This window comes from Gigantopelta aegis, chromosome 13 (genome assembly GCF_016097555.1).
Source record: "Gigantopelta aegis isolate Gae_Host chromosome 13, Gae_host_genome, whole genome shotgun sequence".
Lineage (NCBI taxonomy): Eukaryota > Metazoa > Mollusca > Gastropoda > Neomphalida > Peltospiridae > Gigantopelta > Gigantopelta aegis.
The window spans coordinates 32,957,371-32,974,860 of NC_054711.1; the positions used below are offsets into that span (position 1 = coordinate 32,957,371).

The window sequence follows — 17,490 nt, forward strand, 5'->3', positions numbered from 1 at the left end:
AGTGCCATCAACACAGACAACCCTTATCAGTGTCAACAAATCCCCCTCATCAGTGCCATCAACAGTCCCCCTCATCAGTGCCATCAACACAGTCCCCCTCATCAATGCCATCAACACAGTCCCCCTCGTCAATGCCATCAACACAGTCCCCCTTTACAATAGTCCCCCTCATCAGTGCCATCAACACAGTCCCCCTCGTCAATACCATCAACACAGTCCCCCTCATCAATGCCATCAACACAGTCCCCCTTTACAACACAGTCCCTCTCATCAGTGCCATCAACACAGTCCCCCTTTACAACAGTCCCCCTCATCAGTGCCATCAACACAGACAACCATTATCAGTGTCAACAAGTCCCCCTCATCAGTGCCATCAACAGTTCCCCTCGTCAGTGCCATCAACACAGTCCCCCTCGTCAATGCCATCAACACAGTCTCCCTCGTCAATGCCATCAACACAGTCCCCCTCGTCAGTGCCATCAACACAGTCCCACTCGTCAATGCCATCAACACAGTCCCCCGTTACAACACAGTCCCCCTCATCAGTGCCATCAACACAGTCCCCCTAGACAGTGCCATCAACACAGTCCCCTTTGTCAGTACCATCAACACAGTCCCCCCCCCCCGTCAGAGCCATCAACAAAGTCCCCCCATCAGTGCTATCAACACAGTCCCCCTTGTCTGTGCCATCAACAGTCCCCCCTATTCAGTGCCATCTAAACAGTCCCCCTTGTCAGTGCCATCAACAGTCCCCCTCGTCAGTGCCAACAAGTCCCTCTTGACAGTGCCATCAACACAGTCCCCCTCATCAGTGCCATCAACACAGTCCCCCCCATCAGTGCCATCAACACAGTCCCCCTAGACAGTGCCATCAACACAGTCCCCTTTGTCAGTACCATCAACACAGTCCCCCCCCCCCCCGTCAGAGCCATCAACAAAGTCCCCCCATCAGTGCTATCAACACAGTCCCCCTTGTCTGTGCCATCAACAGTCCCCCCTATTCAGTGCCATCTAAACAGTCCCCCTTGTCAGTGCCATCAACAGTCCCCCTCGTCAGTGCCAACAAGTCCCTCTTGACAGTGCCATCAACACAGTCCCCCTCATCAGTGCCATCAACACAGTCCCCCCCATCAGTGTCATCAACACAGTTCCCCTCATCACTGCCATCAACAGTCCCCCTTGTCTGTGCCATCAACAGTCCCCCCTCTTCAGTGCCATCAAAACAGTCCCCCTTGTCAGTGCCATCAACAGTCCCCCCTCTTCAGTGTCATCAAACCAGTCCCCCTTGTCAGTGGCATCAACAGTCCCCCCTCTTCAGTGCCATCAACACAGTCCCCCTCATCACTGCCATCAACACAGTCCCCCTTGTCAGTGCCATCAACAGTCCCCCTCATCAGTGCCATCAACACAGTCCCCCTTGTCAATGCCATCAACACAGTCCCCCTCGTCAATGCCATCAACACACTCCATATCACCATCACACTTCCACAGTTTAATATTCATCTCACAAACCCTCCATCTCACAGACACATACCCATCACATATTAATTCAGATACATCTCACTCTTAAATATGTCCATCTCACTACCATTTCCAAAACATAGCTCCATGTTACAATGAGCTTCCTTTGACTCACACCAATTCGTGTTGAACACACCATTTCACAATGTCCAGTCTTTCCCTCACATTCCTCTCACACAGTTACCATTCTTACTCAGAAATTTACCTCACATACAATTTAATTATTTGCAGTAGCGTAGGAAGGTGCCAAAATGCACACACATACAGTATATATATATATATAAATATATATAAACCATCGCTGCTGCTACTGGACATACCCCCTCCAACTTCCAACACCAGTGATTTGTATATCCATATCAGATATCCTCAGTTTCATATATCTCACTTACATGTATATACCATCTGAATATCCATTTCATACATGTACATGCATCCATCTCACATTTGAATCATCCATCTCACAACCCAAACAGCCAACTCACATACACCTAAATTGAGGTACACATGTAAGTCCAATAGGCAACACATTTTGCCAGAAATCTTAATTGATCAAGGATCAAGTATATGGTATGATAACTAAATGTATTGTATAGATTGTGGGCCTAGTATAAAGGTTGAGAAAGTACAATGACTACGACTTACTGCAGTGTATCTCATCACTTCCATCCTCGCAGTTCACCTCACCATTACACTGCAGGGACTTCTGAATACACTTGTGATTTGCACACATCATCTCCGATTCCGAACAGTTACGTAGAGCTGTAAATAGTGGTTTTCAACAGCTTTAGGTTTTCATTATCAGAATAGAAAATCTATCTTTTAACACAGAGAGGAAGAAATATAGGCCAAATTTACAAAATCTGCTTTGCTTAAACACAGGTGTTGAAGCATTGTACATTTTTGTAGTTACATGTGTCTAAGTAATAAACAGGTTTTGTAAATTCAGCCCTATTATAGAGAGAGAGAGAGAGAGAGAGAGAGAGAGAGAGAGAGAGAGAGAGAGAGAGAGAGAGAGAGAGAGAGAGAGAGAGAGAGAGAGAGAGAGAGAGAGAGGGGGGTAGAGGAGAGGGAGAGACAGAGAATGAGAGAGAGAGAGAGAGAGAGAGAGAGAGAGAGAGAGAGAGAGAGAGAGAGAGAGAGAGAGAGAGAGAGAGAGAGAGAGAGAGATATTAATATCAAGTGTTCCCTTATTTCTTTTTCGCACCTGCAGTATTCAAAAGTTTAAGACAAGATTCATTCTACTTGTCCAATGGACAGCAATATCTAGCGTTTGCACTAGAAAACTACAGCTTGATTTTTAAATATGCCTCAAAGTGATAATGTAAAAAAAAAATGATGATTTTTTATTTTTTTGTGTTATATCTATTTACAAAATGTAAGTTTTTTTATTGACTGTCCTAACAAAATGAATTTGCACTGAGGTTGTTGACTTAGGGCTTTGTCTTAAAATGAAAGGTGGTGTGAGGCCAACATAGAGGGATAAAATGAGAAGTAACGGTAATACATACTGCAGCCAATCTCATCTGATCCATCTCGACAGTCGTCATAGTAATCACACTTCCAGCGCCCTGGGATACAGTGGCCATTCGAACACTTGAAGTAGGTGGGGCTGCAAGTACGATGTTCTGTAAACACAACAAATAATAAATAATAAAAAACTGAAAACATGGACAGACAGATCATTCATGTGAATGGATTAACACATCCCAGTGTAAAGAAACACAATAAACTTGTAGTCTTTCCCACCAGAAAACATTCTTTTCTTACTATAGTATACATGTATCACACGTTATTTATTTCTGTGTCAGTTATTTTTTAAACTGCACACAAAAATAGTGCTTTTTCCAAAACAAATTTACTTTTCTTCTTATGTCAAACCAAGCTGAAATTATTTACAAAACTAATGTTCATGAAGGCTGTGATGGACTACAGTAGACTTCAGAGGTGTGTTGAGAAAAATATTTTGATATCAATCTAATAGTGCTACAATGAATGTTGCAGAAAACGTAAGTCCTGAAATATTTGTTAAAAGATGTATTTAAAACATGTGCAGCATCTGCAGCTAAATTATTTGAACTTTCTTTTTTAATTCAGTGAACAGTCAAAAATTGGACCACATTGGAGCACATTGATTAATTCATCATCGACTATTAGTTGTCAAACATTTTGGTAATTTTGACATATAGTCTTAGAGTGGAAACCTGCTACATTTTTCAATTAGTAGCAAGGGATCTTTTATATCAATTATCCCACAGAAAGGATAGCACATAACAGTCGTGGTGCACTGACTGGATCAATACCACTGGGCTACGTCTCACCCCCTCGCATCGATCGAGCGCATTACCACTGGGCTACGTCTCACCCCCTCGCATCGAGCGAGCGCATTACCACTGGGCTACGTCTCACCCCCTCGCATCGAGCGAGCGCTTTACCACTGGGCTACGTCTCACCCCCTCGCATCGAGCGAGCGCATTACCACTGGGCTACGTCTCACCCCCTCGCATCGAGCGAGCGCATTACCACTGGGCTACGTCTCACCCCCTCGCATCGAGCGAGCGCATTACCACTGGGCTACGTCTCACCCCCTCGCATCGAGCGAGCGCTTTACCACTGGGCTACGTCTCACCCCCTCGCATCGAGCGAGCGCATTACCACTGGGCTACGTCTCACCCCCTCGCATCGAGCGAGCGCTTTACCACTGGGCTACGTCCCACCCTCTCGCATCGAGCGAGCGCTTTACCATTACCACTGGGCTCGTCTCCACCCCTCTCGCATCGAGCGAGCGCTTTACCACTCTACGTCCCATCCCACCCCCTCGCATCGAGCGAGCGCTTTACCACTGGGCTACGTCCCATCCCACCCCCTCGGAGCGAGCGCTTTACCACTGGGCTCGTCCCATCCCACCCCCTCGCATCAAGCGAGCGCTTTACCACTGGGCTACGTCCCATCCCACCCCCTCGCATCGAGCGAGCGCTTTACCACTGGGCTACGTCCCATCCCACCCCCTCGCATCGAGCGAGCGCTTTACCACTGGGCTACGTCATCCCACCCCCTAGCGCTTTACCACTGGGCTACGTCCCATCCCACCCCCTCGCATCGAGCGAGCGCTTTACCACTGGGCTACGTCCCATCCCACCCCCTCGCATCGAGCGAGCGCTTTACCACTGGGCTACGTCCCATCCCACCCCCTCGCATCGAGCGAGCGCTTTACCACTGGGCTACGTCTCACCCCCTCGCATCGAGCGAGCGCTTTACCACTGGGCTACGTCTCACCCCCTCGCATCGAGCGAGCGCATTACCACTGCGCTTTACCACTGCTACGTCTCACCCCCTCGCATCGAGCGAGCGCTTTACCACTGGGCGCATCGAGCGAGCGCTTTACCACTGGGCTACGTCTCACCCCCTCGCATCGAGCGAGCGCATTACCACTGGGCTACGTCCCACCCCCTCGCATCGAGCGAGCGCATTACCACTGGGCTACGTCTCACCCCCTCGCATCTGAGCGCTTACCACTGGGCTACGTCTCACCCCCTCGCATCGAGCGAGCGCTTTACCACTGGGCTACGTCTCACCCCCTCGCATCGAGCGAGCGCTTTACCACTGGGCTACGTCCCCCCCTCGCATCCCACCCCTACGTCGCATCGAGCGAGCGCTTTACCACTGGGCTACGTCCCACCCCCTCCCACCCCCACTCGCATCGAGCGAGCGCTTTACCACTGGGCTACGTCCCATCCCACCCCCTCGCATCGAGCGAGCGCTTTACCACTGGGCTACGTCCCATCCCACCCCCTCGCATCGAGCGAGCGCTTTACCACTGGGCTACGTCCCATCCCACCCCCTCGCATCGAGCGAGCGCTTTACCACTGGGCTACGTCCCATCCCACCCCCTCGCATCGAGCGAGCGCTTTACCACTGGGCTACGTCTCACCCCCTCGCATCGAGCGAGCGCTTTACCACTGGGCTACGTCTCACCCCCTCGCATCAAGCGAGCGCTTTACCACTGGGCTACATCTCACCCCCTCGCGCTTTACCACTGGGCTACGTCTCACCCCCTCGCATCGAGCGAGCGCTTTACCACTGGGCCACGTCCCACCCCCTCGCATCAAGCGAGCGCTTTACCACTGCGCTACGTCCCACCCCCTCGCATCAAGCGAGTGCTTTGCCACTGGGCTACGTCCCACCCCCTCACCCCCTACGTCCCACCCCCTTGCATCAAGCGAGTGCTTTGCCACTGGGCTACGTCCCACCCCCTCGCATCAAGCGAGCGCTTTGCCACTGCGCTACGTCCCACCCCCTCGCATCAAGCGAGCGCTTTGCCACTGGGCTACGTCCCACCCCCTCGCATCAAGCGAGCGCTTCGCCACTGGGCTACGTCCCACCCCCTCGCATCAAGAGAGCGCTTCGCCACTGGGCTACGTCCCACCCCCTCGCATCAAGCGAGCCCTTCGCCACTGGGCTACGTCCCACCCCCTCGCATCAAGCGAGCGCTTTACCACTGGGCTACGTCCCACCCCCTCGCATCAAGCGAGCCCTTTACCACTGCGCCACGTCCCACCCTCTCGCATCAAGCGAACGCTTCACCACTGGGCTACATCCCACCCCCTCGCATCAAGCGAGCGCTTCACGACTGCGCTACGTCCTGCCCCCAGATGAAAAGTGACACAAGACAATCTTACGGCATTCATCCTGTTTCTCATCACTGTTGTCGTCTTCTCCACAATCTGGGTCACCGTCACATGTCCACGCCTTCGGAATGCACCGACCACTCTTCTCACACTGGCAAAAACAGGCAAAGTACACACAATTAACGTCATAACACATGAACAAAGCTCACCGTCTAACCTGAACGCTAAAACCACTAACATATTCAAGCTGATCTCTCTGCACACAAGGAAATCCACCCTTCAGAATGCACCAACCACTCTTCTCACATGGGCAGAAACATGCAAAGTACACACAATTAACTTAATATGCATGTACATTAACAAAGCTCACTGTCTAATCTGAATGATAAAAACATCAACATATTCAAGCTGATCTTTCTGAACATGAGGAAATGCAAAGGATGTTTTGAAAAGACCGTGAATTACTGACAGGTGCTTCACTAAAAGGACAGCCACTCTCCAGGATGATGTATGCTTTAATTAAGACTGCCACTTCAAAGAAGGGATTGAAAAATCTCAACCACAAACTAGGTGTATTTCTACACAAGTCAAAGCTCAACTGAAATTTGACAGTTGTGATAATAAGCAGTTACTGCAGTATTCTATTGTTGTTGTTTTTTACAAAAACCAGTTTAAAAAAAAAAAGTATCTACAAAAATCAGATTAAAAAAATTCTAAAGCTTTTTCCAAAGATTCTTGGGAAAAGTAGAGTTTACATGTATGTCAAGTGTCAAGGAAATTATGCCAAACCTTATTTGTGGGATAGATTAGTTTAGTTATTTATCACAAATAGAGAGAAACTTTGTTTTGTTTAATGCCAAACCTTATCTGTGGGATAGATTAATTTAGTTATTTATCACATATAGAGAGAAACTTTGTTTTGTTTAATGCCAAACCTTATCTGTGGGATAGATTAGTTTAGTTATTTATCACAAATAAAGAGAAACTTTGTTTTGTTTAATGCCACCACCAGAGCACACCGATTTATTAATCATCGGCTATTGGATGTCAAACAGTTGGTAATTCTGACATTTTGGAAATCCACTACATTTTTAAAATAGCAGAAGGGATCTTTTATATGCACCATCCCACAGACAGGATAGCACATACCACAGCCTTTGATATACCAGCCGTGAAGCATTGACTGGAATGACAAATAGCCCAATCGGTCCACTGAGAGGGATCGATCCGAGACCGACTGTGCATCACATGAGCGCTTTACCACTGAGCTTTGTCCCTGCCCCTTATTACAAATAAATGCCAAACAATTATGATATATGAGCACATTGATTTATTAATCATCGGCTATTGGATGTTAAACATTTGGTAATTTTGACATAATCTTAGAGAGGAAACCTGCAACATTTTTCCCTTTGTAGCAAGGGATCTTTTATATGTACCATCCCACACAGGATAGCACATACCACAGCCTTTGATATACCAGTGGCGGTGCACTGGCTGGAATGAGAAACAGCGTAATGGGTCCATTGATGGGGACCAAACCTACCTTGCATCACACTGAGCTACGTCTCGCCCCCTTATTATGACATGTATATAATGTACAAGTGGTGAGTCATGTTAAAGATGAATTCACCTTTATATGGTCGTCCTTGCAACTGAGTTGTGTACAGTTTTCAGGTTCATCGCTCCAGTCACCACAGTCGTTGTCATGGTCACACCGCCACACGTACGGCACACACCGACCATTTGAACAGTTGAACTGGTTTGGGTTACACGTTGTAGTTGCTGAAAATATTCAAATGAATTATTAATATAGCACTATAACTAGGTAATTTCGAAAACATTTGTCATTTGCAGATCTACCTGGATTTTTTTTCATGCACCATAAGATTTTGAACCAGACGAAATAAGTTGTGTTATTTAATTAAACTTTTCTTAAAAACAATATAGGAAGGTGGTTTCCATTTTACAAAGCAATTTTAGCGCTAAAATGACCTATGTGCATAGTTGATCTTTGCACTAAGACTGCTTCGTAAAACAGGGCCCTGATGTTATTCATCTGCTTTACGGTTGGCCTCAACAAAAGATAAAACGTACAACAGTCTGACTCATCCTCACGCTACGACTGATTCGTAAAATGGGGACTTGAGGTTATTTATCTGTTTTAAGGTTGGCCTCAACAAAAGATACAACTTACGACAGTCTGCCTCGTCCTCGCCACCCATACAGTCATTGTGACTGTTACATCGCAGAGCCTTCGAGATGCATGTGCTATTGCTGTGACACTTGAACTGGTGCTCCATGCAAGAGTACACATCTGTAACACAAAACACATCTGTAACACAAAACACATCTGTAACACAAAACACATCCTCAGTGAGTTACACAGAAGTCCTACTGAGTGCTTATACTTCAACTGTTGATACATGGAAGTCCTACTGACTGCTTATACTTCAACTGTTGTTACACGAAGTCCTACTGACTGCTTATACTTCAACTGTTGTTACACGGAAGCCCTACTGACTGCTTATACTTCAACTGTTGTTACACGGAAGTCCTACTGAACTGACTGCTTATACTTCAACTGTTGTTACACAGAAGTCCTACTGACTGCTTATACTTCAACTGTTTTACACGGAAGTCCTACTGACTGCTTATACTTCAACTGTTGTTACACGGAAGTCCTACTGACTGCTTATACTTCAACTGTTGTTACACGAAGTCCTACTGACTGCTTATACTTCAACTGTTGTTACACGAAGTCCTACTGACTGCTTATACTTCAACTGTTGTTACACGGAAGTCCTACTGACTGCTTATACTTCAACTGTTGTTACACGAAGTCCTACTGACTGCTTATACTTCAACTGTTGTTACACGAAGTCCTACTGACTGCTTATACTTCAACTGTTGTTACACGGAAGTCCTACTGACTGCTTATACTTCAACTGTTGTTACACGGAAGTCCTACTGACTACTAAACCTCTCTTGATATGTGTAATATTTTAGGGAAAATCTTAATGGGTCTAATTACCCAAATACACGTAATATAACTACATGTATGGTTATTTGAGGTCTCACATGGTTCTTCCAGCAGTGGGTCTAGCTATATAGGGACATAGCCCAGAGGTAAAGCGCTCGCTTGATGTGTGGTCGGTCTAGGGTCGATCCCATTGTTGGGCCCATTGGGCTATTTCTCGTTCCAGCCAGTGCTCCACAACTGGTGTAACAAAGGCATTGGTATGTCCTATCATGTCTGTGGGATAGTGCATATAAAAGATCCCTTGCTGCTAACTGAAAAGAGTAGTCCATGACAGTGGGTTTCTTCTCTCAATATCTGTGTGATCCTTCATCATATGTATGACGCCATATAACCATAAATAAAATGTGTTGAGTGTCGTTAAATAAAACATTTTCTTCCTTCTAGATATCAGAATACACAAGCATTTTGTCTACTAGAAATCAGAGTACACTAGTATTTTGTCTTCTAGAAGTCAGAGAACACTAGTATTGTGTCTACTAGAAATCAGAGAACACTAGTATTGTGTCTACTAGAAATCAGAGAACACTAGTATTGTGTCTTCTAGAAATCAGAGTACACTAGCATTGTGTCTTCTAGAAATCAGAGTACACTAGTATTTTGTCCTCTAGAAATCAGAGTACACTAGTATTTTGTCTTCTAGAAAATAGACCTGCCTCGGTGGTGTCGTGGCAGGCCATCGGTCTACAGGCTGGTAGGTACTGGGTTCGGATCCCAATCGAGGCATGGGATTTTTAATCCAGATACCGACTCCAAACCCTGAGTGAGTGCTCCGCAAGGCTCAATGGGTAGGTGTAAACCACTTGCACCGACCAGTGATCCATAACTGGTTCAACAAAGGCCATGGTTTGTGCTATCCTGCCTGTGGGAAGCGCAAATAAAAGATCCCTTGCTGCTAATTGGAAGAGTAGCCCATGTAGTGGCGACAGCGGGTTTCCTCTCAAAATCTGTGTAGTCCTTAACCATATGTCTTTTGTCTTCTAGAAATCAGAGTACACTAGTATTTTGTCTTCTAGAAAACAGAGTACACTAGCATTTTGTTTACTAGAAATCAGAGTACACTAGTATTTTGTCTTCTAGAGTACACCAGTATTTTGTCTAATAGAAATCAGAGAACATTAGTATTTTGTCTTCTGTACATATGCATAAAATTAATAATAGACAGAGAACCTACCACAATTCTTTTCATCCGAGTTGTCTGAACACTTGGCGGTTCCGTCACATATAACAGTGGGGAGATAACAGTCTTCAGCACTCTTCGCATTGTCACACTGAAACAGGCCTGGCTGACTGCAATAATACCGTCCTGAAAACACACACTGCTTGGTTATCAGTTATAATTACAGACCAGGGCTTCTAGATTATGGTAGCCCAACTCCCATGGCTAGTGATATTCAGTTGTGGGCTAGTCATGAACTATTACTGGCAAACCCAACGGCTAGTGGAAAAACAAAGTAGTTGTCAAATGCTGAATTTAAATGTATTTTGTAAATATGAATATCCTACCCATGCTATATATGCAAACCCACAATCAAAAGGTTTTAAGCTCTATCTCTTGTTTTAGGTGACATATGATATCCAATTATTCCTATTAGTTAAAATGTATTTACTTAAGTAGGTTTAGTGAATTTTTAATCGTGGCTAATAAATGTTTTAAATCACTGATCCCATGGCTAGTGAATTTTGATTAAAAATCTAACTTTCTGCTGTTAAACAATAATACTATCTGAAAACACACACTGTTTTGTTATTGCTTATAATTCGACTTTCACATTGAACTCAATTATAATTACACTTACACAATGAACTCAAATTTTAACTGGAACACATTAGTAACAAATTTATTATCTTTGATAAAATGCAGAATACTGTATACGCAAATATTTTCGCGGCTAAAATAATTCGCGATCGGGCTTTCATTTTACATTTTCGCGAGGAATTATTTTCGTGACTGTGTCTCCCGATATTAAAATTACCCATATTTCATTTGCCAAACTCTTTTCAATGACGATTTCACGCACATACTTGGACATGTTCACCATGCTGTCAGTGAGACATCAATGTTGTATGTATGTCTGATAAGACTATTGTCATGTTATCGATGGAACACGCACATGCGATACAGAAAATTGAAAAATGCAAATATCATAAGAAATGATTGATGGTACCCACAAACTTCCATTCGAAGTTATAAAGAAAACAAACAAAACTGAGATTACGTAACAACAGACTTACAGCCAAATGTGTGTCATTTCGATCAACTTCACGTGACCAGGCAGGTTTACAGAATCACGTGACATTGTGGATCTCTGACTGCTTGATTCTGATATGGGTTGGGTGTGTACATATAAGACTTTATATTATAAGGGAAATAATATTTTACTAAATCGGAAATAAGTTATTAAATTCGCACGTAATTAAATTTGCAGTGCTATCAATGTGTTTGCGATTTTCCTGGTATATTTTATTTGTGAACATATTTGCATATACGGTAATATGTCATTAAGGAAAAAAGATCATTGGTAAGGAAGAAAAAAAAATCTGATTTATGTGTAATTTGAATAATTATATAAGTTGTCTTGTTAGTAACAATATATTGTCGTTGTTACGCGACTGTGGTGATATACCTGGTGTTGTGTGATTTGTGTCGAGCGGTGGCCAATGTAACTTATAAACTCTTTCACAACATTTGTACTCTCTTTATTCTGTATCTCTTCCCTGTACATTACTTCTCTTCTCTAATCTGTATTTCTTTCCTGTAATATATATCTTTAATCTGAATTGTCGCTAATTTGCTGTTACCTTTGGAGCTCTTTAGTTTTTATTTCTTTAAAATCTGTATGGTCAGAGATATTGAACGCCAACCGTCATAGCGTCTCGCTTATTATGCCCTGTACCAACCACTTATTTAGACAAAAATGTCGGATAAAAATAGGAAAATTCCATATATGGTAATAAAGGTCACAATAAAAATAACGATCCCTTGAATATGGCAAAGAAGGTCACGTTATAAATAGCGCACACTATATAATGCAAATAATGTCAAGTTAAAAATAGCGCTAAGTCACAAATGCTGGAAATTAGTAATTAATAAATACAATAAACTAATTAATATTTAAGGAAACCACTATTTTTTAATAAATAATATACACTAGCATATTTAAATAATATCCTAAATTATCTAAACAATATAGTCTGTTTACAACCTAATATACACTAGCATATTTAAATAATATCCTAAATTATCTAAACAATATAGTCTGTTTACAACCTAATATACACTAGCACATTTAAATAATATCCTAAATTATCTAAACAATATAGTCTGTTTACAACCTAATATACACTAGCATATTTAAATAATATCCTAAATTATCTAAACAATATAGTCTGTTTACAACCTAATTAATATAGCAACAGGCTGAAAATCGTTCCATATGTATAGTTCAAACATGGCGGCTTCCATGCAAACAAAATTGTTATTTTCACAGCTTAACTGGCTAGAAATGGTAAACACGGTAATGACAGGTAGTGACTTATACATAGTTCGATTAAATAAAATTTCTATACTACATGTATTTCTTAAATAGTAAGAGTATTAATGACAGAATATTTTAATATTTTCCTTTAAACACAATCTCTGAGCCGCTAATCTGCGGTTCGTCAAATAACCATGAAGGGCTGTAATGGAGACTTTGTCACCAAACAACGTTATAATTACTAAACATCCACATTTTGTTACAATATTATAAGAATTGTTTTTAATTTGGGGGCAAAAAGAGTTAATGTAGAAGTGACAAATTTGTATAAAATCACTATGTACATCTAGTTCGTGCCAACCCAGAAGCGGTGTGCTTTGTCACATTTGTATAAAATCACTATGTACATCTAGTTCGTGCCAACCCAGAAGCGGTGTGCTTTGTCACATTTGTCACATTTGTATAAAATCACTATGTACATCTAGTTCGTGCCAACCCAGAAGCGGTGTGCTTTGTCACATTTGTATAAAATCACTATGTACATCTAGTTCGTGCCAACCCAGAAGCGGTGTGCTTTGTCACATTTGTATAAAATCACTATGTACATCTAGTTCGTGCCAACCCAGAAGCGGTGTGCTTTGTCACATTTGATTCAATGCGTTTAATTTTCGACTGGTACCAAACTCGCCAGACCCAGACCCAGATCCAGTATGTTTTGGGCTTTACGGTAATAAATATTGTTTAAAGCAAGTCATTCTTACGACACGTTGGCGGTTCGTCCGAGCTATCTTCACAGTCTGTATGGTTGTCACACTTCCACCAGAACGGAATACACTTGGACGTCGCATTACACAGAAACTGGGCACTGAAATTACAAAAACATAATATTTACTTAGAGTAATCATGTCATATTTATATAGAGTAATCATGTCATATTTATATAGAGAAAACATGTCATATTTACATAGAGTAATCATGTCATATTTATATAGAGTAATCATGTCATATTTATTTAGAGTAATCATGCATGTCAAATTTATATAGAGTAATCAACTCATATTTAAATAGAGTAATCATGTCATATTTATATAGAGTAATCATGTCATATTTATACAGAGTAATCATGTCATATTTATATAGAGAAAACATGTCATATTTATTTAGAGTAATCATGCATGTCAAATTTATATAGAGTAATCAAGTCATATTTAAATAGAGTAATCATGTCATATTTATATAGAGTAATCATGTCATATTTATACAGAGTAATCATGCATGTCAAATTTATTTAGAGGTAACACGTCATATTTATTTAGAGTAATCATATGTCATATTTTTTTAGAGTAAACATGTCAAATTTATTTAGAGGTAACATATCATATTTAGTAAGAGGTAACATGTCATATTTATTTAGAGTTATCATGTCATATTTATTTATAACATGTCATATTTATTTAGAGGTAACATGTCATATTTATTTAGAGGTAACATGTCATATTTATTTAAAGGTAACATGTCATATTTATTTAGAGTAATCATATCATATTTATTTAGAGTAAACATGTCATATTTATTTAGAGTAAACATGGCATATTTATTTAGAGTAATCATGTCATATTTATTCAGAGTAATCATGTCAAGAAGTACAAGAATTGCATACTAAGGCCATACCAGGATACCCACATAATTATCAAATTAAAATTCAATGTATTTTCCGTTGTAAAAGATTTTTCCCTGTCTAATATCCATGATTTTAGGGAGTGGTAGTGTGGGGAGTTAGCTGGTACAAGTGACAAGGTGCGGGGAGTGGTGGTGTGGGGAGTTACTTGGTACAAGTGACAAGACGTGGGAAGTGGTGGTGTGGGGAGTTACTTGGTACAAGTGACAAGATGTGGGGAGTGGTGGTGTGGGGAGTTACCTGGTACAAGCGACAAGATGCGGGGAGTGGCGGTGTGGGGAGTTACCTGGTGCAAGCGACAAGATGCGGGGAGTGGTGGTGTGGGGAGTTACCTGGTACAAGTGACAAGACGTGGGGAGTGGTGGTGTGGAGAGTTACCTGGTACAAGTGACAAGACGTGGGGAGTGGTGGTGTGGAGAGTTACCTGGTACAAGTGACAAGACGCAGGGAGTGGTGGTGTGGAGAGTTACCTGGTGCAAGCGACAAGATGCGGGGAGTGGTGGTGTGGGGAGTTACCTGGTACAAGTGACAAGACGTGGGGAGTGGTGGTGTGGAGAGTTACCTGGTACAAGTGACAAGACGAGGGGAGTGGTGGTGTGGGGAGTTACCTGGTACAAGTGACAAGACGCAGGGAGTGGTGGTGAGGAGAGTTACCTGGTACAAGTGACAAGACGTGGGGAGTGGTGGTGTGGAGAGTTACCTGGTACAAGTGACAAGACGTGGGGAGTGGTGGTGTGGAGAGTTACCTGGTACAAGTGACAAGACGCAGGGAGTGGTGGTGTGGAGAGTTACCTGGTGCAAGCGACAAGATGCGGGGAGTGGTGGTGTGGGGAGTTACCTGGTACAAGTGACAAGACGTGGGGAGTGGTGGTGTGGAGAGTTACCTGGTACAAGTGACAAGACGAGGGGAATGGTGGTGTGGGGAGTTACCTGGTACAAGTGACAAGGTGCGGGGAGTGGTGGTGTGGAGAGTTACTTGGTACAAGTGACAAGACGCAGGGAGTGGTGGTGAGGAGAGTTACCTGGTACAAGTGACAAGACGTGGGGAGTGGTGGTGTGGAGAGTTACCTGGTACAAGTGACAAGACATGGGGAGTGGTGGTGTGGAGAGTTACCTGGTACAAGTGACAAGATGCAGGGAGTGGTGGTGTGGAGAGTTACCTGGTGCAAGCGACAAGATGCGGGGAGTGGTGGTGTGGGGAGTTACCTGGTACAAGTGACAAGACGTGGGGAGTGGTGGTGTGGAGAGTTACCTGGTACAAGTGACAAGACGAGGGGAGTGGTGGTGTGGGGAGTTACCTGGTACAAGTGACAAGGTGCGGGGAGTGGTGGTGTGGAGAGTTACTTGGTACAAGTGACAAGACGCAGGGAGTGGTGGTGAGGAGAGTTACCTGGTACAAGTGACAAGACACGGGGAGTGGTGGTGTGGGGAGTTACCTGGTGCAGTTCGAAATGCATGTTTTCTTGTCCGCGGCCAGGTAGTGATTTTCTGGACATGCGCAGATGGAGGCGATTCGGTTGTATTTCAAGACAGGGTGCAGCAAACACAGGTGAGAGCAGCCTCCATTGTTTTCACATGGGTTGTAGCCACCATTTACACTGGCATTCACTACAAAGAAAAAAACACAAAGTTACCTACATGGCAATTCTTAACAAGAGTACCGGTGAGGTACATGATATGCTCGTCAGGAGTTTGATGGACCAACTACACTGAAGATATCCATTGGACAAGGTTATTAGAAAGGAACATTTTGTTTAGCATGGGTATTCTGGTGACACATTTATATTAGTGACCTAGTAATTGTATGTGACACACCACCATCCCAAGTTGTTCCTACATGTGAGGTTTGATGGTCCTGTATGCATTTGTATGCAAGATAGGATTTACTGTTATGTGCAGTAGACCATGGAAAGTAGGTCACAGTGACCTAGTACTAGTTTGTGACATACTGCCATTCCAAGTTGTGCCTATGTCAGGTTTGATGGTCCTGCATGTATCTGTATGCAAGATATGGTCCGGACAAGAAGAGGTCAACAAACGGACGTACAGATGGATTGACAACACCATATGGTATATACCATAATACAACCCATCATAGACAGCCGTATATAAATGATTGCTTTACTTTAGTATTAAGGAACAAAACCCTTCCATTTTCTTTACAATTTCTCTATGCATGTATCTCACTGTTTACTAACAAAAGCCAATTAAGTCCTGTCCTACATTGCCTGAGCTTAAACATTAAGGATATAAACACAAACAAAGTTGGAAAGTGTCTGTAACACCAAAACCTCACAGCTATCTACTATAACACAAAGTTAAATGGTAACTGAAATTACAAAACATCACAACTGATGTAATTCAAAATAAACTTACTTTGTAACTAACAGCTGACATCAAAACTGATCTACATCAACACATCCTTACTTAGTAACTAACAGTTGACATCAAAACTGATCTACATCAACACATCCTTACTTAGTAACTAACAGTTGACATCAAAACTGATCTACATCAACACATCCTTACTTAGTAACTGTAATTGTGAACCCTCACAATTGTTCTACATTAATCTGTATTTACTTTATAACTGTAATTGTGAACCCTCACATGTCCCGAATACTACACGGGACATGTCGAACCATGCATGCACGTGCAAATTGAATTTCACGTTGTCGACGATTAACAGTGCAAAAATAATTGATAAAATTCATGAATCCTGATAATACAGCTCAAGGCTAATACTACCTATATAATTTCATTACACAATGAATTCTTTAACACAACAAATACTATATGTACAAATCGGAAGTTTCTTTTTTTTTGTTCAGTATATATATATATATATATATATATATATATACATGTATATATATATATATATATTTTTTATAATGTAACAGCATAAAATCTCTTCTTTTTTTTTTTACTTTTCCCAATTAGATAGACACTAAGAAAAATGCAATAAAATACACACACACACACACATATATATATAAATTATATATATATATATACACACACACACACTCTCTCTCTCTCTCTCTCTCTCTCTCTCTCTCTCTCTCTCTCTCTCTCTCTCTCTCTCTCTCTCTCTCTCTCTCTCTCTCTCTCTCTCTCTCAAATATATATATCGATCGATGC

General features: G+C 42.6%; 1 protein-coding gene across 1 annotated transcript in view; it reads right to left on the reverse strand.

Moving 5' to 3' along the window:
- LOC121387271 (low-density lipoprotein receptor-related protein 1-like) overlaps window positions 1–17,490 on the reverse strand; it is a 340,401-nt gene that overhangs the window by 64,789 nt on the left and 258,122 nt on the right. The window contains exons 64-71 of the mRNA XM_041518296.1: window positions 15,783–15,954; window positions 13,430–13,533; window positions 10,364–10,495; window positions 8,347–8,466; window positions 7,783–7,934; window positions 6,201–6,300; window positions 3,033–3,149; window positions 2,167–2,283 (exon numbers count right to left, since the gene is read on the reverse strand). Coding sequence (XP_041374230.1) covers window positions 2,167–2,283; window positions 3,033–3,149; window positions 6,201–6,300; window positions 7,783–7,934; window positions 8,347–8,466; window positions 10,364–10,495; window positions 13,430–13,533; window positions 15,783–15,954 — 1,014 coding nt within the window. The remainder of the gene's footprint in view (window positions 1–2,166; window positions 2,284–3,032; window positions 3,150–6,200; window positions 6,301–7,782; window positions 7,935–8,346; window positions 8,467–10,363; window positions 10,496–13,429; window positions 13,534–15,782; window positions 15,955–17,490) is intronic.